Here is a 27,880-nt window from a genome sequence, read left to right as displayed (position 1 = left end):
GTGAAATTCAGCATAAAGAGCTTGAATTGGCTAGAACAAGAAGAAGAAAGAACTTCTTGGTTTATAAACCCCTCTGGAAATAACAGCTTTGGGGATGTTTTTATTTGCCATGGAAGATTGATGTCTCTCCCTCTTTTTCCTCCAACCACTGGGCAGCTCCAGCCAGTCCAACCAAAGTTAGCCCTCTCCATGCGGTTGATCCTTTGGCTCAGTGCAGCTATTTTCCAGAGCTACAGAAACTCAATTTGCTAAAAATAGAGACTTTAGGCACATGAGAACTCCAGGCAGAAAATGGGAATAAATACACAAGTCAGTGTCTGCAGAGGAGGAAGGCAATGCCGTCGGAGCGCAGGCAGCTCACTCAGGAGCAGCTCTCGTAGTAGGCGACTCGCTTGTTGATGGCGTCCCGGATCCTTCCCACCCGCTCCTCCAGGCCCGACAGCCTGGCCGACTTGGACATCAAAGCCTTGTTGCTTTCCTGAATTTCCATCTCTAAAGCTGAGGAGAGAGGGCAGGAGGGGGTTACATGATGATCGGACTGAAGGAAGGCATCGTGGCTGTTACCCACCCCAGCAGGTTGGGCTGAGCCTCCGCCTCCCTCCTGCATAGCTCTGGGGGGGCCAGAAAAACTGACATCCTGTGTTGCCCCTTCTTCCCCTCAAAAATACCCCAACGTGACTGCTCTGAACAAAGCCATTAGTTTTGAATGCCTAAAAATGGAGGAAAATGGGGGCACATTGGCATTGCAGGCAGGGGGTCCCTTCCGCGGCAGCACACACACCCTTGTGAACTCTAAATTTACCAGGGCAGCACCAGCAGATACAGCCCAAATGCACACCATCTCACTGCCGAGAGTATGTTGTCTTCCTCGTAATTTCTTTCCTTCAGTCCTCTGGGATTCAAAAGCCCTTCCCCAGTGCATGAGATTATTACACTGAGTTCACAAAGAGCCTTACTTTCTATCCTGAGCATCGTGGCCAAAGTTTCCTCAAACAGAGCCTGTGCCTCCAGGTCTATGCTCTGCACCCTGCTGCCCTGCTCTCCCAGAGCCGGGCTCTGCTCCATCCTTCTCTTCAGCTCAGCGTACATTTCTTTCACTTGTTCGAAAGCCTGTGGAAGAGTAAATAAGCAGTGCAGGCAGGATCGAGCAAACAGACTGGGGGGGAGGGGATTTCCCAACGTTGAATCCATTTTAAATATTAAATGGCTACTGCACTAGAGCTTTGTCGCTCTGTTATCATGCGAATGAGTAACAGTTTGTGATGCACTCACAAAGATGCTGACTGACAGCTGTATGGGCTACATACAGGCGGGAGATACAGCAGAAATAAGTTTCCAGCAAAGTGCATTAGGACTGAGAAAGGTCCTGGAAAAATTCACTAGTGGGACACTACATCAGATTAATAAGTGACACGACAGCGCGCAAGCCGTGGCGTGCACAGGAAAGCCTCCTTGCCTTATCTAAAAACGTGCCAGGACACAGCTGGCTTTGCTGTCTGATGACAGCGGGGGAGCGGAGCACAGCTGTGACCGTCCCGGCCGGCGACGTGCCGGAGCCCGGTACCTGCTGCGCGCTCCTGGCCTGCTCGCCTGCCTCCCCGGCCGTCTGCCGCGCGTCGGTAGCCCGCAGGCGGTTCTGGTCCGCTCCGTGCTGCAGCCGCGACAGCCTCTCCGCCAGCCCGTCCAGCTGGCCCGCGATGGACTTCACGTTCTTCTCAGCTGGACCAAGAACAGCCTTGATCTAAAAGCAGAGCGCTCCATGTGAAGAAGGAAATCACATCCAAAGCCCACTCCTAATGGTCTTTCCCTCTGTGCAGGGACCAGCTATGCTGCCTGATGGACGTATCGTAGAAGCGGGGTTTCGGCAGGGAGTGGGGACCGCTCACTGCACAGCTCAGCACGGCAGCCCCGGGGTTTGTCTCGGGGGCTCCAGCAGGGACCGTGACTGGAGTTTGGAAAAGCACACAAGTGAAGCACAGCAGAAAGAAGAGATTTTTACAGCAAAAGCTTCACCAGGTCCCATTTCCCAGCTGTGCTGGTGCAGCACTCTACCAAGCAGGGAAGTTTCAAAGGAGCAGTGAGCAGGGCACAGTATCGTTATTGGGAAGTCACTGTGCATCACTTACCTCATCAACGCGCTCCTGGATGAACCGAAGGGAAGAGCCAGAGCCCCTGATAGCACCCCGAGCCTCCAGGAGCACCGTGTTTGCTCGTCGCAGATTCCCAACCACCTCTTCCACGTTGCCCTCCACAGCATTCGCCCGGTTCCTGGGGAAATGTGGGAAACGGCCAGGAATGAGCGTAGGTAATTGCATGGACTGGAAGTCAAGGTTGCAGAGACAAAATAAAGAAGCTTGAGACGCAAGACAGGATTGTTACTGAGAAGGTTGCAATCTCCCTCCCCCAAAAGCCACAAACCCACACATCTGGACACACTGCACTCCAGCAGGTTTCCTTTTGAGAGAAGTGTTACTTCCATTTCATACCCCCAAGCAGAGGAGACAAACTGAGAAGGGGAGAGAAACACCTTCCTTTAAACTAGTTAGAAACATTTATTTTGTAAGTGGTGCAAGAAGAAGTATTGAAGGGAAAGCAATAACCACTGAACCAGTTTCAACAAATACTTTTCTGCTTGCAGTGGGACTATTCAGGCAGGGTGACAGAGCTCTCCATAGAAAGCCAAGCTTCCTTGTCTCATCATTTCCAGCAGGTTAAGCAGGTGTCAGACATTATCAAGGAGTTTACATACTTATCCCGCTAACCTTCTCGCTGGGATATTGCTGCAAGTCAACATGTGACAAAGTAGGTGCTCCAAATTTGCAAGGACACTCTGTAATTACTTTTAAGGGACCATGGGATAATCCTCCCAACTTTCACCCAGAAAACAAATAGCCCATTTAATCTCCTCATGCTCTCTTGTGCAATTAGGATGTAGGTCACCAATATCAAGTAATACCAGGGCAACCCTCTCATCTCCCATCACAGGGACTCAAGAGATAGAGAAAAGCCTCCATTACTTTTGGTAAAGACCTTCTTGTTCTAGTATCTATAAGAGGATCTATTCTTGGCAGCCAGATTTTTTATTTGTATTGGGGCACCAGGGAGGTAGAGATTGCAGACTCAATCTTTTAGGCACTGTACAGACATAGAAGAACCTGGCCTAAAACTTCAGATTGTGCAAGTCAGTACAGCTCCAGCAGAGCGAGATTTCAACCCAACCGAGAACCATCACGTTCACTCCAGCTGAGTGGCTCTCAGCTGCCAAAAGCCCTTGAACCCCAACCAACCTGGCCTGTTCTGCCTCCTGCTGAAGCTGCTTGGCCTTAGCGATGTCCTCGGCCGTCTGGGCAAGTATGCTCTCTGGGCACTGCAGCTTGGTTGCCAATTTTTGGATCTCAGTCATTTTTCTCAGGACTGCGGCAGCATCCGTGGGGAGACGTAGGGAGAGAACAGATTCACTGATTTCCTGGAGAGTGGCAGGGTCCGTGTCCTTGTCTACAGAGCAAACGGACAGACAGCGTCAGAAACGGGAGAGGGGAAAGGTGGGAGTGCAAATGCAAGGGAGGGTGAGGGTAGACATCCAGCCGTGCATGCTCTCACGGACACAGTCTCTTCATTTCAGACAGCTGTCAGGATCCACCCTGAATTTAATCCCCTTGAATTCAACATACTTCTCATTCACATCAGCAAAACTTTCAGGAAAGGACTGAAATGATACCTTTTGCTTGGCAACAAGAACACCATGGCTAAGCCCAGAGCAGTCAGGTAGACCTCACTGAGCAGATGAGGTTGTGTTTCAAGACGAGCCTTTTTTTTATTTCACAAATAAAAGTTAATAAACCTGAGGAATCAGAAGCAGGCAGAACCCAAGAGACATTAGCCCAGCAATTAGCTCAGAAATATCTTCACTCATCATTAACACCAGGCAGCACCAAATGACCCGATTTTCTTATTTGGCTAATGCTCATGAGGTTCATTATGTTATTACAATCTGTCTGTGAACAATAAGTCATCCCATTGGCTTATAGGACAACAAGGAATTCTCATCTGATTAATAGTCTGCTCCAGAGAAGAGTTGTCTTGTTTATCTCTGGTCAGCGAGTGTTGCCACTAAACTTCTGCGCATCGGGTCAATGCCGACTGCAAATCCTTGGAGAGCACCAGCCATGGGGACGGGTTTGTCCTCGAGCCCCCGGCGATGGCACAAGGCACCGAGGCAGAGAGCGGGACTCAAAGCAAGCTGTTGTCCATGCTACGGACAAACAGACCGCCTCCTTCACAGCCTTCCACTTAACGGTAATTCAGTTCATTGTTTTAGAGGTAATATTTGAGAGCAGTTGCTGGGGGGATGTTGGAGACCCCTCCACGAAGCCCCACGCACAGAAGGTCACGGCCCTGTGGACCTCACAGACAACCCCAAAATGTCTCTGTAAGGAAGCAGGCAGGGTCTGCCCCGGTGACATCCCAGGGAAGCCAACACAGATAAAACAGCCAGGATTAATTTGGGTCCATCTGAACAGCACGGTTAAGCCTGAGCAAGTCAGCTGGCCAAACTGCAATTGCTGACAAAGTCACTGAGGCTGGTATACTGCTGGAATTTCTTCTCTGTTTTTCAGAAAACATTGTCCAAGCTTGCCTTGCTGCCTCAGAGGATGTGTGTTACCTTTGCTATGTAAATACCCACGTGCAGATAAACTGGATATTTGAGAGCTTAACTGGGGTGAGCTATTCAGCTGCCTCCCTTGTACTGTACTCTCATACATAGTATCACCGTAAAAAATACTTTTCTCCATGCACAGACCAACCTGCATACAGATACTTTACAGCTTGCAGAGCACTACCTGACAAGAAGTTTCGAACTTGCTGGATGAACTGCTGGATGCGCCGCACATCTCCTTCTATCTGGGTCCTCGTTACGCTTATCTGGTCCACAAGCAGCCGAGTATTGGTTTGAATCTGATTTGCAGACGTCTCCGTCATTTTAATCTGCAAACAACAATATCCTGATGGAGCCATTTCTTCTTGATCTGGAATCCCAGCAGCCCTACCTCAACTCTGAGTGAACCGGGCAAGGCACTTTGAAATTACGCTATTCCCCATTCTTAATATGCCACCACTTTAAAGGATTGTAAATGTTAAAGATTGAGGGTTGGATTTGCAAAGGAAACTCTCAAAGAAGGACAGTACTGTTTAGCTTTATAAAATATATTTGAAATGGATTTTGAATTACTTTGAAAATTCACTTTATCTTTGCAAGCACCCGAGGGGCCATAGGAAGAAGCCACAACAGCACTAACACATCCTCTAATAGACTGCATCAAACGTTAGAGCAGATACACCTGTGGAATCAGAGAGGTTTCTACATCCCCACCCCTTCTGCCATACTAATCCCAAACCAGGAGGAAGTCAGGCTTCCTCAGGACATTTCCAGATCCGCTCGTGTGCCTCCAGCTCTGTGGCTCCTATGCTGGGGGGAGCCAGCACCCACGCACGCAGCAGGGAGTCTCCCGCTCAAAAATTCCCGCATTTCTGAAGCTGCCCGAATGACCAAGTCTCAAACAGAGTTTGAGATGGGGTATTTCTCACAGCTCGCTCTTCCCCACAGCCATCCCCGCAGGCTCCGCTGCTTGACACCAAAGGACCGAGCGTGGGGCTTGGCTGTGGGACGGGCAGCGCTGCCCACACTCACCAGCTGTGCCGTCTCCTCCAGCCGGGCGCTCAGGCTGCGGAACTCCTTGGAGGCTTCCCCGGCCGTGGCGAGGGCTCCGCTCGACAGCGGGAAGATGCCGCGGCAGGGCCGGCCGGCCCCGCAGGCAGTCCTGTTGTCTCGCGGGCAGAGCAGCCCCTCGCACCGGGCGGGCGTGCAGGGCTCCACTCGGAAGCCACCGCAGATCTGGAGAGGGAGAGAGCGGTGGGGCAGCGAGGGCACTCGCCTCGCTGGCGAGACCTCGGTGCCCTCGGGGAGGCAAACCAGCCCATCGCGGCGGACAAAGTTTCGACGGACACTCGCCGAGGGAGCTGGGGAACTTGCTGCGCTCGCGCTGCAGAAGCTCTGCACGGGAACAGGGATGGAGCCAGCCCTGCCCGACGGGCTGACGGCGATGTGTGTGGCACAGCCCAAATGACTGGAGACCGTGACCGTGTCAGGGAAGGGCAGCCAGAGCTCCGCTCGTGTACAGCAGCGCTGAATGCCCACACCTGAGACAGCAACACAAGGTCGCGGTTTGCTTTGGAAGAGAGAATGGGATGGGAAGACCCTGCCCTCCTGCCTGGACATCAGTGATTTTAGTTGCATGGCATCTTCTAGAGTGACCACCCACCAAAGAGCGCACTGCAGCAAGGGCACACGCAAACCCAGAGCCAGTGCAAGCACCAGCACAGGCTGGTCGCTTGGGAACGCGTTGGTGCCCTGAAAAGCAGAGAGGGGAGGTTGGTGGTCTCCACAGCAACCGTGCATTAGGAGACACCAAAATGGATCTCCATGGCAATAACAAAGCAGCGAAGGAGAAATAAAAGAAACCTCATCCAGAAATTAAGTGGGTCTTCGAGATACAAGAACTGACACACGAGAGAGTCCTTGGAGGAAACAGCACGTGCCTGGGAGGGAGGGGTGGGCAACACTTCCATATCTGTGATCCCCAGGCAGGGGATGCTCAGACAATTCTCCACTGATGTCCCAAAGCAGCAGGATGCTTGGATGCCGCTTATGAGTCTCCCTGAACAGAGACTTTGTCCTGCCATGCCAGACTGCCTGAGAAAAGATGCATGACTGCAGGATGAGACTTCTGCCTCCCTGAGCACTGCAGGGCCCCCTTGAAAGCTACAGACACACAGCGGAGAAGTCAGAAAACCACTTTGTATCTTCACCTTATTTATGACAGGGGTCAGGTTGGGAGCTGAGGCTATCTTGCCCTTCAGGGTCAGCAGCTTGGAGGTGGACTCCGCAAGCCCCCCCTCCAGCCCCGCGGCGTTCCTGCGGCTCTCCCGGGACTCGGCCAGTAGCCCGGCGGTGCTGGCAACGAGGCTGCTGGCATTGGTGGACGTCTGGTAAGCAGACCTGATTGTCTTGAAGGCTCCTGCAGGAATAAAACCGATAAATGACACAAATGCCTCCGTGACTCATAAATGCAGCAGAGCTACCTAAACGAAGGCATCGACTATACCCTGCGAATGGATTCGTGCACAGAGAGGAGCGGGACACAGCCAGGGTGATTAGTCACTGAGGCATAACGAAAAAGCTCCTTTTATTTCCAAATGCCTTTCAGCCATTCCTTCAGTGAGCTACAGACCTCTCCTGAAAGACTGAACTCTGGCTTGGGGTTAAAAGACTGAAACAAAACTAAAGCAAGACGACGTGCGCGTGCTGATCCTGGGCTTTGCTCTGTGCAGCCCAGAAGGGCTTTGGCAGCGCAGGACAGGGCTTTCAGAGCCTTTTCCCTGGCTCCCGAGCAGGCCCCGCCATTCCCCTCCAGCACAGCCTGGAAGGAGGAGAGCGGTCAGGATGCGGACCTCGAAGCCCTGCTCGGACAGCGAGGTGCAGAGCCGGCCGGCTGAGCTGCAGCGGGGAGGGGGAGGCAGCAATGAGACACCGGGAGAGAATTAGCTGTAGCAGGGATATAATGGCAGCCTACCACCAGCATCATCACAGGGCTTAATTAGCTCTTCTAAGCGCCTGACAGCCGCCTGGCTCTCTTCCCCACCCTTCCATCCCTTCCATCTGTGCACAACCCTCATTATCTCAGCTTCCTCCCGGGTTCAGTGACACGCTCCCAGCGGGGCTCCCCCCTTCCCACCGCTCCCGCTGCGCCCCGGCAGCAGAGTTTGTGCTGGCCGGGGGACAGGAACACAGCGCCCATGGAGCGAGCCGCCCAAATAATGCCGGAGCAAATAACCCGATAGTGTGAAATCCTGGGTCACGGACCAGAGGCTTGGTGCAAAGCATCCCGCTCGCTGGGGAGGGAAGATCTATGTGCCGTTCCTAAGCTGACAGCAGGTTAAAAACTCCATCTCATCCACCTGGCCAATGGGAAACCACCAGGCACAGTCACGTTGAGATAAATTAACGGCTGAAAATTAAGAGATATTACACCTGCAGCACCGTACCTGACAGATCCGTGCTGCGGCTGCTTTCAAACTGGGTCTTCTTGCTCTGATACTGGGTGTTAGTGATAAGCAAGCTGCTGTTGAGGGCTTCGAGCTCCCTCGATAGAGAGGCGGTCTCATCCAGAAAACGAAGGTCAGGATTCATGCCTTGGACCTGCTCTCTGGGAGAGAAAATGCAGAAAACATGAATTCAAGTAGAGAGCAAAGCACCTGCAGACAGAGAGCAGGGCTCATCTGTGCCGGGACACTGCCAGCACCCGGTGAAGAGGCACTTCTGAGTTGGAGAGCTGACGGCCGAGGACACGCCACGGCCTCGCAGGTTTGCAGAGGCGGCAGAGAGCGGGGCTGGGCTACAGCTCTCCTGCACCCGGCCAGCTTGCAGGGACGAGCCCACGCATGCTGAATACGGCCTGAGGATGCCGACCGTCCGGAGACTGTCCACCGGCCTCCTGCCTTTGCAACATTTTGCACAGGACGGGCACATGTGGAAGCGCTGTTCTCTTGCATCCCTGGTCACCTCGTGAGCGGAGCAAGATTTTCAGGTATAGAAACAAAGCAGAACACGTGCAAGGGGCCCATATATGACAAGCGGAGTGAGCGCACAGAAAAAAGCCAGCATCTCCTCCCAGCTAAGGGATGCACCCCGTTAGCAGCACCCATCCCTCACCTGATCGTGGCGAGCACGCTGCCCACCTGGGCCAGGCTCTGGTCTGTGGCAGAAGAGCGGCCGAGGATGCTCTGTGCCTGCTGCACGTTGCCCTCCGCCTGCGAGAGGCGGGGGCCGAAGCGGGACCCCCCGCTCCCAAGGGGCAGCCGTGAGGTGGAGTTGCTGAGGCCAGCCTGGCGCAGGCGCAGGCGCTGGATGTCCGCGTCGTAGGCGTGGAAGCAAGGGTGGCACAGCTCGCAGCCGGGGTAGGTGCTGCAGTGGCCCCGCTGGCACTGGTCGCAGCGGGGACCCGTGACACCCGGGCGGCAGAAGCATTGGCCCGTGGTCTTGTCGCACCCCACGTCCTCCGTGCCCTGGAAGTCGCAGTCGCACTCTGGGCGATGGAAAGGTGGAGAGATATAGAGATGAAGCCCACCGAAATGGCGGGGGGATAAATTTTTTTATATATACAAAATCAGACCCTGTTAAGGGGATGCCAGCACAATCTGAAGTCCAACCCCACCCATCAGCCCCTGCAGCATCTGGGAAGAAGGTGGCACAGGCAGAAGAACACGAAAAGCCCCCAAGCCCAGTCACTTGCCCAGCCCCTGACCCTGCAGGGCCAGACCGGCATGGCCAAGGGGCTCACCCACGGCTGCCGGGAGGGGACTGGTGGATACCTGGAGATGGAGGTGAACTGGGAGGCTGTTCTAGACAGGGGTTTTCTCTTGCAAAACAGTGAGGGAAATGCTGATGTCAGGACATGGGCCAGGTGCTCTTTCCCAGATAACCCGTGATTTCACAGTGCTAAGAAACACCGAGCCAAAAATGAAACAGATGCTTCCTACCTGTGCACCCTACCCGGACATCTCCGTAGTGCCTGTCTGGGCAAACCTGCTGCTGCATGGCAGAGCACGTCCGTCCCGTGAAGCCTTCTCTGCACGGACACTGTCCTGTGAACTGAGGAAAGAGAAATATATCAGAGAGACACGGCTCTGGGCACTTTCCTGGGAAAGCCCTCCCTCCATTGCTCTTGAGCACTAAAGCCAGCACACGGACAACCTTCTCTACTCAGCCTGTGCCCCAGGACATGCCCGTGCTGCTCCTGACAGGCTACAGGCTCAGCCACGATGATGCAAACAGTCTCCAAACAGCCCAAGCATTGCAAAGCTGAGTTTTGAGCTTTGTTTCAAAGACAAAGGAATCGCCCACAAGCAGCCACTTTGAGATCTCAGGTCTCCTCCCTGCACTGAGCTTGTTTGGGCCTATCTTTGGCTCTTAGAATTTGTCATGGGGTGGTTTTTTTCAGTTTTTTTCACGTTTAACTTTAATTTTCCCAGTTGTCTCTTAAGCCTGAAGTGACACACACGCTTTTCGTTGACAAATGAGGATAATTAACTTGCCTCGCCTGTATGAAGATCTCTTATTAGGACTTCCTTACTAAATATCAGGCCTTTTAAAATGGCTTAATCTTGCCTTGATAATTACTGCGTTCATTCATTTCCCTGAGTAGTCTGTCACATTTTCTAGGAAATGGGAAAAGGAAAATAAGAGCAGGACACGACAGGGAATGCATGGCCCTTTTTGTGGAGGCTCCCATGGGTGGGATGGGATGATGGAGCCATGCAAAAGGTGGTTTCGATGCTCTGAGCAATCCCTGGCTTGGTGCTGCCTAGAGGGGACCCGTGGCACTCTCGGCTGTGCAGCTCAGCCACTGCCACCGGCAGCCCCTCACAGCAGCATTTGCAGAGTTGGGAAAGGAAAAAAGCAAGCAAGCTTGCAGGTGCACGCATGAAAGAAGGCAGGGAAATGAAAAAGAAATATTGCTGAAGTATGTTGAATCTGCTCTGAGGATGCTGAGGGTGGGCTGGGTGGTACCTGGTTGCACTGGGGGCTGCGGGAGCCGCGCGGGTGGCAGCCGCAGGGCCGGCAGCCCTGGCCGCTCCCCACCTCCCAGTGCTCGGCCGCGCACTGGTCGCAGTCCTTCCCCACCACGTTGGGCAAGCAGAAGCACCTCCCCGTCTCGTCGTCGCAGGGCATGTCCTGCCGCGTTCCCAGCGCGTTGCAGGTGCATCCTGAAACGGGGAGGGTTTTGTCGTATTAAAAACAGGTGCAGAGCACCAGCCTGGCTTCCCACAAAGCCAGGTCCACAGAAGGACCTTGCAGCCGCCCAAAGGTGAGGTCTCCTGTCTCTGTCTTCAAACCTGAGCTCGGCACAAGGGACCCGTGCCCCTGCTCTAACACCACGCTGCCCCATCAAGCGCTGCAGCAGGGCTCGGCAGCCCGAGAGGCCTCAGCATCCCTCCAGCCCAGCCACACGCACCACGCCGACCCGAGCCCCGGCTGTGCACAGCCCTGCTTGCCCACACGGCATCACCTCCTGCATCCCCTGCGGCTTCCCGAGCCCTGCACGACTGGGGAGGCACAGGGAAGGGGATACAGCCCTACACATACCCCAAACCCCGCTTTCCCTGTGCTTTTTGCCAAACTTATACCTGAGACAAGCCACAGCCTGAGCAAGGAGGTTTTATAAGCCTTTGCAAAACAGTCCTTTGGCTTAGAACCCCCAAATCAAAGCTGATCAGGAACCAGGTCCCTTTCAGAGCCACTGAGGATGCTGAGTGCTGAGGTGGGGTGGGAGCACCCTGGGAAGCAGGGATGTCTCCGCGTGTACTCACTGCGGCACCCCATGGGGTTGGTGTTGGCCAGCTGGGCAAACCCCGGCTTGCAGAGGTGGCAGCGGTCCCCCTGCACGTTCTCCTTGCAGACGCAGCGCCCCGTCAGCGGGTCGCAGATGGAGCCCGGCACGGTGCCGTCCGGGTCGCACTCGCAGGCTGGAAACGTGCAAGAAACGGCACTGCCGAGGGGTGCGAGGGGCGGACAGGGGGGTCCAGGGAAGGTGCTACAGGGGGGTAGCCGGGCACTCACGCAGACAGGCTTCGGGATGGGCGAGATCTTGCCGCTGGTTGCGAAAATAGTTTGTTTTGCAGCGCTCACAGTTGTTGCCTTCGGTGTTGTGCTGGCAGTGGTCACAGACACCCCCGCTCGCCCCTCCGCTGGCACGGTACAGCTCCGGGTCAAAGTGGCATGAGGCCGAGTGACCGTTGCAGTTGCACCCTAAAAAACAAACAAAAAAATCCCCAACATAACGGCCCAGCTAGTGCTGCAACCGTGCAAACCCCTCTGGCAGCGGCAGCTGCGGCACTAGAGGGTGCCCGAGGCCCCTGCGTGACACGGTGACACCCGCCAACCGCCCCAGCATGAAACTGGTCCCAGTCAGACAGCGTGGCCGAGCACTGGTGCAGCTCACGAGCCCAGAGCATCGCCTGGCCGCAGTCCCGCAGAATGCAAATGTATCAGGGTGCCTTTTGCACAGACACCCCTGTTAACATCCAGCCCCGCAAAGCGTCCCAGCAAAAGGTCTCCGGAGCTCGCTCCCACTCCCATTGCTCACGGACGGGGAGGATTTAGGAAAGGCCTCAGGAAGAGGAGAGGGGAAAGGCACTCGCCGTACTCTGGCACTCGTGGGGATCATTGTCTTCTGCAGGTGCCCACGGCCGGTCGTTGTAGAGAGCGGCGCAGCGGTCGCAGTTGGGACCGTCAGTGTTGTGCTGACACACGCAGCGCCCCTGGACCTGCTGCAGAGACGACGCTTTACCCCTCCTGGATGGTAACTGCTCAGTTCGGAGCTTCATCCTCCTGATGCCTTTCTGGCACACGCCTGGCCTGCTCCCACCCCTGCACAGACCCCCTTCCCACGCAGAGCTGAAGCTCCAGCACCCAGACAGGGCTGCTGCAGCACCAGCTCCTCACTCGCAGCCGCAGGGAGATTCCCACCACGTCCACCACCTACCCAAGGACAACCACGCTCAAGGCAAAGCGGACAAGCATAAGCTGGGGACAAGAAAATCCCACAACAGCTAACAACCTGCACTGGCAAATCTTCCTAGGCATGAAGGAGCCTGCTGAAACCTTCAGCATGTCCCCCCCACCCAGCTGAGAGACCCAGTGCTGGCAGGAGCAGTTCCCCCCAGAGCACGACCTCCCACAGCCACTTCGTAACTCTTTATAAAACCCCTCCTCCTTCTTCCCGACACAAAAAAGGGGTTTACGTGGGGGTAGCAGAGCCACCATCCCATTGCTGCAGGCAAACTGGGGCATTGTTTCCCCCATTACGAGCAACCTCTGACCAGGCAAAAGACTCCCACACCCCAACGCTGGTCATCCCGGTCAGGTTCTCCCAACGAGCACTCCTGGGCATGTGGTGGAGCCTGATAGCACAGAGCTTGTCTTTAGGCTTTTCGCTTCCCCCCGACGCTCACCACGGCGTGCGGATCTTCCGAAGGGGCACAGCGGTCGGCATGTCCGTGGCAGAAGCAGCTCCCCAGCACCCGCATCTCCGCCACAGCGTAGAAGGTGCTGGGCGAGTGGTAGCCCTGGCGCGCGACGTGGGGGAGCCCGGTGAAGTTGATCCGCAGATTGGTGAACTGGCCCAGCTCTGTTGGGGACCAAGGAGAGGGGTGAGGGGGCAGCAGGCACCCGGGCACTGGCTGCAGAAGCGCATTGCAATTCGTGTGAAGGGCTCGGAGCAAGAGACAGAGGCATCGGCACAAAGAGCAGCAGCCGAGGCATCAGCAAAGACCAAACGCTGCTCCTTGACACCTCGGAGGCACCAGGGCAGCAGTCTAACGTGCAGCTCGAGGTCTTGTTTGCCGAGGACCTCCTCTCCCCTGCAGGGTGACCCCAGCTCAGCGCTCTCCATCACACGTAGGAAGAACCGCGAGGTGCGTTATCCCCCTCTCCCTTTCTCAGACATGAAAGAGACTGGTCACTTACTATTGATGGTCTGGCTGTAAGAGGTAGTGATGGTAGATGCCAGGTCTTGGACACTGAATTTCACCTTAGAAGGAAAAAAGGTAAGTTAAAAAGCAGGAAACACAAGGTGCTTTCTTCTCATGCTCTGGGCAGTGTGTGCTCTGGACCTGCCTCTGCAGAACATCACTTAACGCAGGCAAAAGGCTTCAGAGTTGCAGAGGATTTTGCAGGAAGACCAACAGAACACCTCGCTTGTCACAAAGCAGCGAGGGCTTTCCTCCCAGAGGAGCAGGAATCCTCCCGAGGACTCCCCTCAGCAGTCCTGGATGTCCTCGGGCTCCATCCCTTGCCAGGTGTAATACATGTAGAAGACTTCCAGGCCACCACATGTTTCTCCAGCGTTGTGCTGGCCATGCGCCCCGAACCCAGGGTCACAGCGGGGGAAACGGGCATGTGTGGGAGTCCCTGCCACAAAACCCCACAAACCCTACCTTGCCCCCATGCAAAGGGTACCCCTGCAGCGCCTGGCACCGAGCGTCCTGCCAGCTCTCGGGGGAGCCACGGGGGACGTGGGGGAAGGCGGCAGCGCAGTCGGAGGCCAGGTACTGGTACACCTCCCAGGTCTTGCCGAAGTCAGTGGAGCGCTCGATCAGCATTGCAGCGGGCAGCGGCGACTGCAGAGCAGGGAAAGAGGCACATCTGTAACATGGCACACCCCAGCCAGCTCCTGCCTAGGGCCTGGGGATGCCTCTCCTCCTCCTCCTCCTCCTCCTCCTCCCTCCCGGCTCACATCTCCGCAGGCTGCTGGAGCAATCGTCTCCCCTGCAGGTTACCAACAACTTCTGGGTCTGTCCATTCCCTCCCCTCCGCCAGCCCTGCTGCAGCCGCAAAGTACACATCTGCCCCAAGGAGATTTTTTGGCAGACATTTATGGGATGGGAACCCACCACCCTGCTCTGCTCCTCCCAGACACCCAGGGGAATGGCCCCAAAAAACAGGGGAAAAGGAAGGATGAGGACCCTGGCGTGCTTGCTATCAGGAGCCCAAAGGGAGCTGTGCACCCAGATCCCCACATCTCGCGGGGAGCCAGCAGGGCCCATCCACCATCATCTGTGAGCTCCTCGCCAGCAGAGATGCCGTACACGAACCCTGAAGTGAAGCAGGACGCTGCCGAGCTGGAATGTCTGGTCCAGGTCCAGCTGCAAAGAGACGCGCTCGATGCCTGCGGGCACAGAGAGGCAGCTTCAGAGGAGCGGACTGCGGACTTCAGGAAAATAAAACGCTTAGCTGCCCGAGCCAAGCCATTTATTTCCTTTTTTCCTTCCAATCTATTGAATTCAATGTCCTGGGACAAACCAATGCGCCCAGCAGTACTCACCGTTCTGGGACTGCCACCAGCGCGAGTGCCCGGCGGAGGACAGGACGTTCTCCACGCGGTGGCCGTTGTAGGCGTGCGGCAGCCGCGAGTCGCACCGGCAGCATTTCATGCTCCACTGGAAGAGAAAGCGTGGGTGGAAGTGACTGGCCCGGCTCGGCCAGAGGGAAAGACCCCGCTGCAGACCCCGGAGGCGAGGAGCCCAAGCGCTGCATGGACTCACCGAGGAACAAATGGCGTCAGTAAACTGGTTTATGAGAGACCTGAAGAACCGTGGTCAGTAAGGCTAACGATACACAGGACTCAAGCGGTCCCCTTCATACCCCGTTAAAAAACACAGCTCCTGGTTTTATGGACCAAAAACTAAAACCAAAATGCTTTCGATTAAAACACATTTTTGGCAAACCATCAAAAGTGCCTTTTTTAAGCAACCCCCCTGTTTTCCACCATGACAACACTTGATAGAAAGCTCTTTGCAGCTTTTCAGGACCAGTTTGCCTTTTCCACACAGCCGAGGGGGCTGTTTGTTTGGGTGAACAGAAAGGCCTTTCTCTTGCACCCAAAAGCCCTGGGTGATGCTCGGCCCCCCCTGCGCTCTCCCCTGGGAGCAGAGTGGAGCAAACAGCTCAGCGGGTGAGAAGTCAGCGGGTGGGAAGTCGAGTGGCTCAAAGTTCAGCCCTTCACTTGAGCAAGTAATTCAAGAGGCAATGGGGATGTAGCACGGGGAATGTAGGGACAGGAGAAAACAGAGTCCCCGAGGAGCAAACAAATACCCAAATTTTGACTAACCAAGCAACAGTCCGTGCAGCCACTAACATGGGGCCACCGGGTGCGTGCGGCACAGGAGCAGGCTCAGAAATGTGTAGAAAGCAGCAGAAAAGAGATTGAGCAAGAGATGGGAGCAGCCAAGGTCCAGACACCAGCCAAGGGGAGAGGCAGGCACGGGGTGGCCCAGCAGGCTGGGCAAGGACCACCACAAAATGGCGGGGAGACACCCAGGTGAGGCCAAGGTGAGGAAGGGCAGGTCCCAGAGGGATGTTAAAATAGGAGATGGAGACAGAGCCTGCAGCAGCATCCCACTGGGGACGCGGGGAGGCCCCATCCGAAGGGGCTGCAGAGGCCACCGGGAGGGGAAAGCTGGTACTCAAGGCATGAAACGAAGCGTTCGGCATCTCCAGCCTGGTGAAATGGAGAGGGAGAGCAGATTCCACTCTCCGGAAAGGTTCCCAGGGCAGGAGGAGCTGTATGAGCCACGGGATAACACTGCCTCAAAAGGGATGTGAAACATTTCAATTAGAAATTGAAGCTGTCAGTGGCCTGAGCAGTGAAGCAGCCTCCCAAACAGAGCAGTGGCACACACACTTCACACCGACACACCGACCCAAAGCCTGAGAAACTGGGGAAGATCGAGAACAGCATTTGCCAGTCATGGCAGGCGCTGGCCTCGGCGGTGCAGGGCAGGACAGCTCGGAAAGGTTGTCCAGGGAGGAAAGTGGGTTTGGGGGAGAGGAGGGGAGTGTGTCTGGCAGAAGACCTAACAGCTGACACCGGGAAGGCAACGAGATACCCCGCTGCGAGGGCTGGCACCCACTGGGGTGGCATAAGGTGACACCAGAGGCACGGGAATGTTTGGGACCCCAGTGATGAGATCAGCTTTCAGTGGCAGAGCAGAGACATCGGGTGACAAGCGACAAGAAACACTTGATATCCACCTATGTGCTAAAATCTCCACGTCTGATCCTTAAAACAAACGAGCCAATTCCAACCCAAACACTAAGCACGACCCTACACATGTGCTGGCGTCGGGAGAGATCTGGGCCTCGGAGAGGCAGCCGGAGGTGGTGGCCAGTGGCCACAGTGGCATGAAGATTTCTGGTTTCCCCTTTAAAATATTAATTCATGGTTTACATGTATTGCCTTACTCCTGACACAGGCTCATCTAAGCCAGCCAAGTCTCTTATTTCTACAAAAAGTGACTTGGCTTCATAAGAACTATCCTTTTTATTTATTTATTTTTTTTAAAACATAAAGAAAAATTCATGGAAATTTTTGTCCAGAGTTACCTTTTTGCTTGCTCTCACACAAAACCACACAAGGAGTACGCTGGCCTTGACCAGAAAGCACTAACTGGTACCGCACCAGACGCAAAGCCACCCGGCGCTCTCCCAGCCCGCGGCCGTGCTGAACCCCGGGAGCAGACGGCACGCAGCGAGGTGGTCAGGCAGCAGCGGACAGAGGTGAGCTCTGATCGTGGGTTGGTTTTAGTTCCTAAAAAAGCCCAGACCTGACTCTGCTCTGCCCCTGGACCTGGGAACCTTTCGGCAGTTGGGCAGGTACTGAGGAGAGATCCTCACTTTAAACTGACCTGTTTCCATAATATTTTCCACAGTCTTTATGTTCTCTGCCTATAAATATCCCAGAACAGGAGTTGGCTAACTCCAATATTTATAACAATATTGCAGAGTAAGCAAACAGAGAATTCAAAATATATAATCATGCAATTTCCCTGGCTCTACCAACTTCTCCTGGCTCTGCCAGTAAGAATCAGAAATAATATAATTGGGTCCAGGCAGAAGAACTCATTTCAGATAATGACTACTAGCACCAAATTGTCAGGAAGCTACAGGAATTACCCACAGAAATAAACCAGATTAAACAATGCCCAATAATGATTAAACTTCACAACACTTCTGACTGTGATTAGGAAAGGGAGAAGGAAGGCTTTCTGCAAGGGGAAAGGTTAATCTCGGCTAAATTATTCATTAGGAGTGATTCATGCATACTTATTAGACCATTCACAAGCCAGAGACACAAGTGCCTTCTAGTAGCTACAATGCAATGTTGGCAAGGGAGCTGCAACCACACTTAAAATGCAGCGCTAAGTAAAAAATGAAGTTTAAACTGTGTGAGACAGACCCTACCCAGGCAGCCTGGGAGCTGTGCTCGCTGCAAAAATCTTCTACTTTTTTCTCCAGCCCCCTGCCCCACCCCCCAGCTTTTTAGTTAAGGCTAAAATTATCACTGGAAGCAAAATTAATTTCACATCCTTGGAGCAAATTGTGAAACCCCTCTATTGCACAACGGGAGGATTTGCTATTACTGACTGTGACTATGTGTCTCAAAGTTCCTCAGGACAGAGGGAATTACAAAAAGTGACAGTCCAGCGCTGGGCTGAGGGCAGATTTACCAAGCGCACACCTTTCCCCAGCTCTCACCTTCTTTTTTTACCAGCATAGCAACAGGCTCAGTAGATGCCTCGGAGCGGGGCTTGCCAGGAACAGACCAGGGCTGTGGGACTACGTGACAAGTGGAAATGAGGAGGTCACGGTTAAAGCTGGGTCACGGACCCCCGGGGCAGCCCGGGCTCTCCAGCACGTCCCCTCTCTGCCAGGAGCCAAGGGCCCCAGCCCGTGTGCTACTGCCACAAAAAAGGATCAGTACGTGTTTGAGTAGGTATGGGATGTGGGGCTGGAAAGGCCTATAGGAAGGTAAAAGATGTTGTAGGTCTGCATGGAAACCACTAATCACCCTCTGCGCCTCCAAGCTACTCTTAAAAGTCACCCAAAATATGGGTTATGGGGGTTCAGAGATTAAAGGAAATTCATTCCAGCCTTTTAAAAGGTAATTCACAAGGCAGTCATTTTAGAGGGAAAGCTAGCGTGTTGAGAATAAACAGATTCATGTCTTAGAAATAAATGGTGGAGAGTGAAAAAAAAGAAAAAAAAAAACAAACCCAAAAAACCCATGTAGAAGAACAAACAGGTATTATAAAAATTGCCCACACGCTACACCACGCACTGGGGACACTTCTGCGTGGTGCGTGTAGGGACACGGGTGCAGACCCAGCCCTCGCTGGTGCATTCTCTGCAGCTCTGCTGCGGGTTTTTGCTGCTCCCCTCCTGCTCTGAGCCTGGGAACCAGTTGCTGACCAGCCTCCCATGCTTCCCCGCTCATGCGGGGGCAGAAAACCGCAAACAATTTTAAGCTGATGGACTCAGACCAAAGTATTTTAAGTAGCTCTAGCTGCCATTTTAATATGAGTAGAGAGCCCTTGAAATAAAACCTCCTGGCATAGGTGCACAACCCAAAATAAACTGAAGCTATTCATCAGCAAAAATGGGAAGCTGCTTCTCTCCAGTCATGGAATGATGACCTTTCATAGCTGTGGAGACCTCGGTGGTCCTGCGTTTGACCCAGCTCCGTGTCAGCGAGAGGCACTGTGTCGGTCAGGCTCCTGGCACACAGCCTCCCATATGGGAGGAGCCTTGTGTGGTCTTGCACAATTAATATTGTATAGGGACGGTAAATACTGTTCCAAGTTTATTTGGGGACAATCTGGAAAGCAGTGGGAGTTTATATGTATACAGAAAGATTGAAGGTTATTAAAAAATAGGGTGGGCAGGAAGAATAAGTTACCTTGGGAACAAAGACACCTGTTACAGCCAAGTCATGCAATTCTCTATTCCAACCCATTTTCATTCCCTGTTAACACCAGCTGCAGGACATCACTACGCCAGGCTCACGGAGCAGGGCTCATCTTGCCTGTGAAGCACTCTGTACATTTTCCATGGGTGGTAGAAGTTACCCATGGTTATATCGTCATGGTTAAACTTCTCAGTGAGCAATTGGTATTTGCTAAACTGGACTGTGCATCAACTTTGAAACATTCTCTTAGCCATAGCATCTAACGTCACATCTTCACTTGGCCAGTCAGAAGTGACACTGGAAAATGAGCTCTGAGGTTGTGCTCAAAACACAAAAAGAGGGCTCTGACCCACAGCTTGGTGTTACCAGAGACCCCCAAATTCAGAGGCGACAGCAGAGAGAGGGGAGAAGACACAAGGTGGACAAACATCCTAGGTATGGGTTTTAAGGAAATGAAGTTCATTTCTCTTGCTTAAAAGCAGGCACGTAGGTGCCTGTTTTCCTCACCCCGTCTGTTCTCACATCATCTCCCCTCAGCAAAACTTCATTTAAAATCTGCCAGGATGACAGTCTGCAAAACCCATACTGCACCAGCTTATCTCCACACCCCGCACGCATCGCCAGGGTCTTGTTGCCTCTGCAACTTGACTGGGAGGGGATGACGTGATGTCTCCCAGGATATGTGTCAATTTGCAGTCAATTTTTGTGGCAAAAAAAAGATACAGAGAAGGGAGGAGGAGGAAGAAAAAATAATGGGAAATAGGCTTTTTCTTCTGCACATTCACTGCAGGTAGGGACATATCCCTGCAGCAAAGAGCAGGGTGTGTCTGAATGCCAGAATAAAATGAGATAAGCACCGAGCAGCAACTCGGGGTTGCTGTATTACCTTCAACAGGTTGGGAATACAAATTATTGAGTGCAAGCCCCTGACGTGAAGCAATACCCAAAACTAGAAGCCCTGCTTCGAGCAGGGGGTTGGACCTCCTGTGGTCCCATCCGACCACAGTTATTTCATGATTTTGTGGATGCATTTTTCTGTGTAAAAAACGAGTTTGTCTGATGACATGGGACTGGAAAGCATATGAGCTGGGAGGCACAGTGGCTTTTCAGCATGCTCTCCCCTGTTCCAACACGCCTAGGGCCTGCTGAAGCACTCCGCAGGCAGCATGTTTTGGATTGGTACCGAGCTCCCTGACTGACTCATGCAGGTGAGCAAGCAGATGTAACCATCAGATGGTAGCAATAAGGCAGACAGAAGCATTAGTCTTGCACATACTCTCTTTCGCAGACATTGGCCTGTATTTTTGGAAGCAGCCAAAGACAACTCAGTGCTGAGACACCACAGGGAGAGATGCTATAGACGAAGCCCTGCCAGGCAGCTGCGACCATCCATCAGCAGGAGGAGGAACCCTCTGCCATGCCAGGAGCTCTCCTGCCCGGCCGGCTCACACTCCCCCCAACTAACTCATTTAGGGATTAGGCTTCTCTAGTACCTCTCGGCTCAATTCCTACCTGATGACCCCATGTCACCACGACCCAAGGGGGGATAAAGGTGACTTCCCACCCTCCGTTCCTCATATCCACTAAGTGCCCATGAAAAGCAGGGGAGGGAAGGCAGAAAATCTTGGTCCTTGACCTTGTGCAAACAACATTTTAACATCCAAAGTCTCCCAGGGTCGAGGCGTGAGGACCCCCGTAGTTGCCACACACACAAACTGCTCCGCTGTAGGATGCAGGAAACGGAGCAGCAGCACCGGCACAAGGACACCGGCTTCGCTCCTCTCCTGCCTGTTCTTTGGCAAAAGATTTCAGTGATGTGCAGGGTGCTTGGGGTACTCTTCTAAATTATTAAAACAACCAGAAAAGTCTGTAGCTATTTTCTACTTCTAAATACGCCTTTAAGCTGAAAGCATTGCACAAGCCTGGAGGAAAGAAATATACTCTCCCTCCAGAGAAGCATTAATCTTGCTGGGTGTGAACACAGCATGGGTACTGCTGCTTCCAGTGGCAAAGCAAAGAGCCAAAGGCGTGCACAGCCCTCGTGCTGTCACTCAGAAGAGCCAGGCCAGGCGAGGGGACCGGGAACCTGCTAATCTGCATGAAAACCACACTGTGCCTTCCCTTGGCTAGAGCTAGGCAGTGTGAGCTACTCCATTTTCCTATGCTTTACTTAGCATTTAAATAAAGAGATGAGTCAACTGAGCCTTGAATCACACCTCAGTCAATGAGAGTCTTTCCACGCACTTTACGACTCCAAATCCAGGCTCACTTATTTTTCTATTTTATTTTCAGTTTCCCTCTTGCTTTTACTTTCCCTGCTGACTCGAACAGCCATTTCCCAAGCACAAAGTGATTTCCAAGCCGGACCATTGGCCTGCCTGGTTACCACCCCCCATCACTTTTCTAATCATCGCTGCAGTCCCCTGCGCTATAAATGGCAATGCTGAGCGTCCCTCCCGGATTTGACTAGACTGAGCCTACAGCCAAGGAATGGAGCAATCAGTAGTGCAAAGTATAAAGGTTAGAGGGATTTGGAGCCAGAGCAGACAATGGAGCAGAGGCTGAGAGCAGTGACCCACCAGAATTGCAAAAGAGGACCCTGGGGCCAGCGTGGGCTGGTGGCAGGGCCAGACAGTGTGTGCCCACCAGCCGGCACGAGGGCACTGGCAGCCAGCGAGAGCAACCCCTCGTCCCATGCCCTCTGCTGAGATTGCAAAACCGACTCCAAATTTGCACCTATTTGGCAACAAAACAAGAGCAAGACTTGTAACGAAAAAAGTCATAAGAGTCAATAAATTAAACGTGCTTACTTTTTATGGGATGGGAATAGGAAAATTGAGTTCAGGGGGGTAATTTTTCCTTAAATTAGGGAAGTAGAAAAAGGAAGGAAAAAATTAGGAAATGCTCAACACATGGCGATTTCTCCTGCAAAGATAGGAGCTGGTGTACTCAAAACTCCCATTACCCATTACAGCTGCAGAACAGAAATAAGGGTCTTTGAGGAATTTGCTAGCAGTAATGATCCATGTCTCATTTCAGTAAAGGAAAGGATCACATATATGTAAGGAAACAAAGACCCTACCCCCAAAGCTAGAATTGGGGAATCCAACTTAACGTATCAGTGTTAATTGTTCCATATCCCTTTTAACCTTGGTACTTGTAAGGAAAGGTATAAGGAATATGAAAACTGAATAGTTTAGGGACTTGAAGACTAGAAGAGATCGCTGCAATCTTGCTCTTTGCCTTCCTCCACAGTACCGCCATGAGACCTCACTCACTCATTCTGCACTGAACGGATCATTTCTGCTCAAGGTATATCACAGGTGTCAGAGAGACACCCAATCTCCACTCCACAAGATTACAAAAGATGCAAATGATCACAACTGAAGGCCCTTCAGAGTGATCTCTCAAGGTCAGGCAAAGGGAATAACTAGCCCACGCCAGCTGGTATTAGGACCACCAGCTTAGTCAAGGTTTTGCACACACTTGCTTCCCATAGCACAACCCCCCTCTTCAAGTAAAAGTCACTGTCAAAAGTCAATGTTAAGTGAAGACTTCAGAGGTACATTTATGCACAATTTTCCTCAAGTATAAACAGAAATTGGGAAGAAAAAAAAATAATTAAGTCAGAGCAGAAATAACTACTTGCTTTTTTCCTGTCCGTGGGCCACAGCACCCCTGAGAAGCAGAGGGGGTTTGCTGGGCAGGCGAGCAAACAGCCCTGCTCCCTGGGAGCAGCAAAACAGCTCCAAAAAAAAGTGAGTGGGAGCCTGAATGGAGGAAATGCCTGACCACAGCTGTCAGCCTGGAAAATGACCTGACAAAGGGCAGATGCCGCAGCCAGCCCAGCACCCAGAAGGACGTGATGCTCGCACCCATCAGGGCCAGGGACCTGCCTCAGTTTCGTACCAACCAGCAGCTCCCAGCCATCCCTGGGCCCACAGCGGAGCAAAAATCTCTCCAGCCCAGCGAGAGCATCACTGGCTCCGCAACAAATCCACTTACTGCCACATCTTGGCCTTCAGCTTGAAGGCGAATTAAAACCAGAAGGCGGCTGACTCACTCAAGCTGGATTTCACTGTAGAAAACACTGCCTCACTGGAGGTCTGCCATTTCCTTTCCTCTCGAGCATCTCTTCCAAGACCCCTTTTGCCTGTCCTGCCTTGAACCCGCTCCCCTTTGAGCTCCTCCCAGAGCAGTTACGGGGTTAACACTGCCAGACGGACAGAGAAAGGCTTTAGGAAGTGCTCACATGGGGGACATCACCCCTGTAGGGTTTTCAGCTCTGTGCTCAGGCAGACTTATCCTTAAACTCTTACTCTGACTGTGGCAGCTTTGGAGCCTGGGAATCTGCAGCTGGCTGAAACGTTATCCTCCCGAGCAGGATCTCCTGCCCCCGCACGACCAGCGTAATTGAAAACAGTTGTTCGGTTCAGAAGCTTTTCCAAGTCTTTGTGAAAGACCTGAAACGTTCCCATTTTTGACAAGTGAAATACGAGTTTAGTTTATAACTAAAAAGTCCAAGGACAGGGAGGCTTGGGATATTTTGGATGCAAAAGCTTCCGTTTTGCCTCCAGTGCTTCATCGCCAGAGTTTTGCTGCCCTTTCCCTGCCGCTGCGTTCGTGCTCGGCTCCTCTTCTCGACCGTGGGGACGGTAGAGAAGGGCTCGAGGGGACACCACAGATGGTGCAATGACCCAGCATGGCTGGAAGGGGAAATAGGTTAAAAACACCCCTGCAAATGGGTAGGAAGGATAGGACGGGTAAAGGCTTTAGCATCCCCACGTGAGGTTTAGGAGCGCGGCGGGAGGTGCACATACCTCTCCGTGGGGCGTGCAGTACGTCTCGGGCTTGGCGAGGCCGCAGGTGGAGGAGGCTCGCAGGTGGGGGGCTCGTCCCAGCAGGACATCTCCGGCCGGGGGGTAGCAGGCTCCGTGGGAGCAGGTTCCCTGCGCACACACCAGCCGCGGGGCAGCTGGAACAGCAGGAAAACAGGACTTAGGGCTGTGTCAGGGTGGCAGACAGACGTCAGCCGGCATGCCTGCTGTTTTCTACAACAGACCGACTGACTACAAGGTCGTGCCTGGAACAAACCTACAAAATGCGTATGCCAAAAAGGACAAAGGTATTTTGCCCCTGAATTACCTTTATTTTTAATGAGAAAAAGGCACTTTCAAAGTGCTTTGTACTAACAGTTATTTCTGAAACTCTTCTTTGCCATGACCCCAGCGTTTGGGCTGCAGGGATGCTCAGTTCCCTGCCCATCATACTGAACAGCCCTGTTTGGTGTCCCCTCTTTACCCATATAGCCAGCCCTATAGTCAGTTGCTCAGGGCAGAGCAGCCTTTTGACAAACACCAGCACTATTATCAAATACTGGTCTCCCAGCTGCTGCCACAATACTGCGACTAATGCAAAGCTTACATTAGCAGCGTTTCTATTTAGTCAGCTTGCCCCATATCCTTTTAGAAACACTGTATGGTGAGCCTTACCCAGGAGGACAAATAATGCCCATGGCCAAAGCTGGCAGCGAGACTCCATACCACCAAGGACACACCTAGAGAAGAATTTGCAGCATGAGTGAAAATGAGCAGAAAATGCCAGTTTAAAGCTCAATTCAGGTCCTTCATATTCCTTCTCAGTTTACGGGGAGATAATTTTAATTGATCTACGACAGAATAACATGGGTGAAAAATCAAGAATAACAAAGAGGAAAATCAGCTGCTCAGATTGTAGTTGGTTTTAATATACAAAGAATCCCAGCTTTTCATCTAACACACAAAGCATACACAAGATTCTCCCAAAGCGCTTAAGAGATTACCTTCTTCCCCAAACACTATCTTTGGATCTTTATGATATTGCCGAGGTGAACCACAGGTACCAGCATGGCACCTCACTCTCAGCAGAGCTGGGATTTCTGACTGCCTGGCTCCCTGGGGACATCGAGAAGCCCAGCACCGCAATCCGCAATGGGCAGGGAATCAGTGCCAATACCAGGTCGCAATGTATGGCTAGAAACAATGCCCTAACGAGCGTGCGCACACACACACACACACATGCACACACGCGTGCACACACAGCCACCCCTTCCCAGGCACGCCGCACTTTCTGTTCTCCAGCCCCACCCTTTGCCCTGCGTTTCCAGAATTGATTCCAGATCAAAACTCAGCAGCACACGCGACAGCCCGAAGTCTTGTTCTACCAAAAGAAGAAACCCATAAAAATCGCCTCGGAATAGGTGTCTTCTGCAGGGTCTCCGCGGGGAAGCCCTGCGGGAGAGCCCAGGGGATGCAGAGCTGCCAGCACACCCTCCGCAGCCAGAAACCTCACCTGCCCTCTTCCCTGCGGCAGCGGGAGCAGTGTCCCCGGTCCCTGCGGTGTCCCCGGCTCACGGCGAGGGCTCTCTCCCCCCTGGTGCCACCCAGCAGCCGATCTGCGACCGCGAGAGCCCTCTGAGCACCGGCTCTTTCCTCTCCTGGCTTTTAACAGGCGGCTGCCTCACCTGGGAGAGAAGGTGCCCGTGGGTGTAGTAATGATAAAGGGAGTGATTCAGGGATCTTCAGACATACACACCCAGTTATGGTATAACTCATGACAGCTCCTAGACGGGGCGCACGGCTGCAGGCATAAATCACTCTTTGGCCGAGAGTGACGGCAGCGTGAACCAGCTGCTCTGCAGGTAACCAGTAAGTGAAAGCCCATCCGTAGCTAACCCACCTGGGGCTCGCACGGCCACCGCCGGGACGTGGCCAAGTCAGCTTGGAACCAGCTCCCTCCAGAGCCTCTGCACAGCTCCGCATCGGGCAAGACACCCGAATGTTTACCCACCCTCTCAGACAGGTTTTGCGTATCATGCTGAGCATGGCAATGACAAGGCAGTGCCGCTATCAGCGCCTCAGCTTAATCATTTAAAGCTTACTTCGGGATGTCCACGTGAGTTATAATCACACTGGGTAGTCACATATCAGACTTCAGCCTGAAGGCGACCTCGAGCGCAGCAACTGGGCTTCACAGACAGACTCGGTCGCACAGCCCCTCTCCTGTCTGCAGTACTGGCATTCCTCGAGACACAAAATTACCTGAGATGAGCTTGAGAGTTATCTACGAAACGCAATCCTGCGAACTCACCAGCTGTGAAAAAAGTCAAAAAGTCAATTTTTTTAAGAAACAATTCTTGTTTGGGTACCTAGCTGCACGCCCAGCTGATGAGGAGCCCTTCTCCCCTACTTTGGACCCAATTCAGAGCTCTCTCGCACTTGACATGTTTCAGTGGTCACTGTTGCTTTAGGTGACTATTAATGGAAACAGTCTCATAAGTTTATTTTCTTTTACAATGCCAGCAAAGTAACAAAATGTTAACAAATCTGTTTAAACTGAGGACTATTCAGTGAATGCAGCTGGGAGTGCAGCTCAGCAGCTTGCACACACGGCCACCCACCCCCCTGCCCCAGGGCTCCCAGGCACCCCTTACGTCCTGCCTTTCAGCTGAAACGCAGTTTTTCATCCTCAGCAGCACATTCATCAAGGCTTTTCCATTTACTATACTGAAATGACCCCAAAATCATGTCCTCTCCCATACTGGTCAGGGGCTCAGCAGACCACGTCGGATGACTCTGGCTCTTTGCTCCCACGGCTTTGCTGGTGTGTGCTACCTACCTCCCCGTCCTCACGCTGAGCGACACAAGCACGTGCAAGCTGAGGATCAGGACCTCAGAGAAAGGGTATACACAGAGCTGGAAAAAAAAATACCATCCCTAAGGCTACAGAATGTGAAATATTGGCTCAGCTTCCGCCGCTGCTGAGGTGTGCCGCAGCACTGGGTGTGCCTGCCCTTACCCTGTAACAGGCTCAGCAATGTGGTAACACCACATTCCTCCTCCTGCAGCGAAGATGCCTCCTCCCCGTGTCTCAGCTGGAAGGGGGAAGAAACACCAGAACGTTTTACAGAGAAAGCGAGGGATGAGATGTGCCACGAGCTGCTGACACCATTCCTGCAGGCCAGCTGCGAGCGGACGGACCTCTGCGCAGTCAAACCCATCAACGGCGTAACCTCCGGCAGTAAAGTGCTAACCACCTATACCAGGCTCTGCAAGAAATCCCATCAGACCCTCTAATTTCCCCCCCGGTGGAGTGACTATGCTGGAGAAGGCAAAGGAGAGGAAGGTCTGACCAATCTGGGTTTCTGCAAGGCTGCTGGTGATGCTGGACATGGCACTCCTGCAAGCCTTGGCTAAACAGACGCTGGTGGGTGCCTGTTCTGCCTGGCTTAAAGCCATACCCTAAAGCACTGGTAGTCAAACTGGGAGGCTGAAGCTGGTCTTGAAAAAGACTGTAAATGCCACCTATCAATCCTGCCAGAGCCAGCAATACTGAGCATTAACACACTCTGAAATGGTGATGCTTCACCCCAAATAACCATAAAGCACAGGACATTGCAATTCTGCCACACAAAGGTAGGACTGGAAAACGCTACCTCAACCACAAGCTGTTCAAATGAATTATCCAAAATACCTTGA

General features: G+C 53.0%; 1 protein-coding gene across 5 annotated transcripts; it reads right to left on the bottom strand.

Moving 5' to 3' along the window:
- Positions 1 to 74: 74 nt before the first annotated feature.
- Positions 75 to 27,393, bottom strand: LAMB3 (laminin subunit beta 3). 5 transcript variants are annotated; one of them, XM_069771881.1, is made up of 25 exons: positions 27,201 to 27,393; positions 27,021 to 27,097; positions 26,444 to 26,495; positions 24,857 to 24,921; positions 24,185 to 24,339; positions 14,943 to 15,057; positions 14,713 to 14,786; positions 14,056 to 14,238; positions 13,586 to 13,649; positions 13,072 to 13,247; positions 12,264 to 12,387; positions 11,678 to 11,866; positions 11,428 to 11,583; positions 10,628 to 10,824; positions 9,598 to 9,709; positions 8,771 to 9,143; positions 8,104 to 8,264; positions 6,868 to 7,076; positions 5,690 to 5,893; positions 4,842 to 4,986; positions 3,288 to 3,495; positions 2,127 to 2,268; positions 1,565 to 1,741; positions 957 to 1,110; positions 75 to 498 (listed from the first exon to the last, which is right to left on the bottom strand). In XM_069771881.1, the coding sequence occupies exons 4-25, from the start codon at positions 24,903 to 24,905 to the stop codon at positions 362 to 364; spliced, it is 3,504 nt and encodes a 1,167-aa protein (XP_069627982.1). In that variant the 5' UTR covers positions 24,906 to 24,921; positions 26,444 to 26,495; positions 27,021 to 27,097; positions 27,201 to 27,393; the 3' UTR covers positions 75 to 361. The 5 variants fall into 5 exon arrangements, with proteins under 5 accessions (XP_069627982.1, XP_069627983.1, XP_069627981.1 ...); XM_069771882.1 differs by having other exon boundaries at positions 27,021 to 27,393; XM_069771880.1 differs by lacking the exons at positions 27,021 to 27,097; positions 27,201 to 27,393 and adding an exon at positions 25,695 to 25,797 and having other exon boundaries at positions 26,444 to 26,470.
- Positions 27,394 to 27,880: the final 487 nt, after the last annotated feature.

Source organism: Haliaeetus albicilla, chromosome 26 (assembly GCF_947461875.1).
Source record: "Haliaeetus albicilla chromosome 26, bHalAlb1.1, whole genome shotgun sequence".
NCBI classification, from domain to species: Eukaryota; Metazoa; Chordata; class Aves; order Accipitriformes; family Accipitridae; genus Haliaeetus; species Haliaeetus albicilla.
The sequence above is the reverse complement of the archived record's forward strand: the minus strand, read 5'-3'. Positions and strand labels throughout refer to the sequence as shown.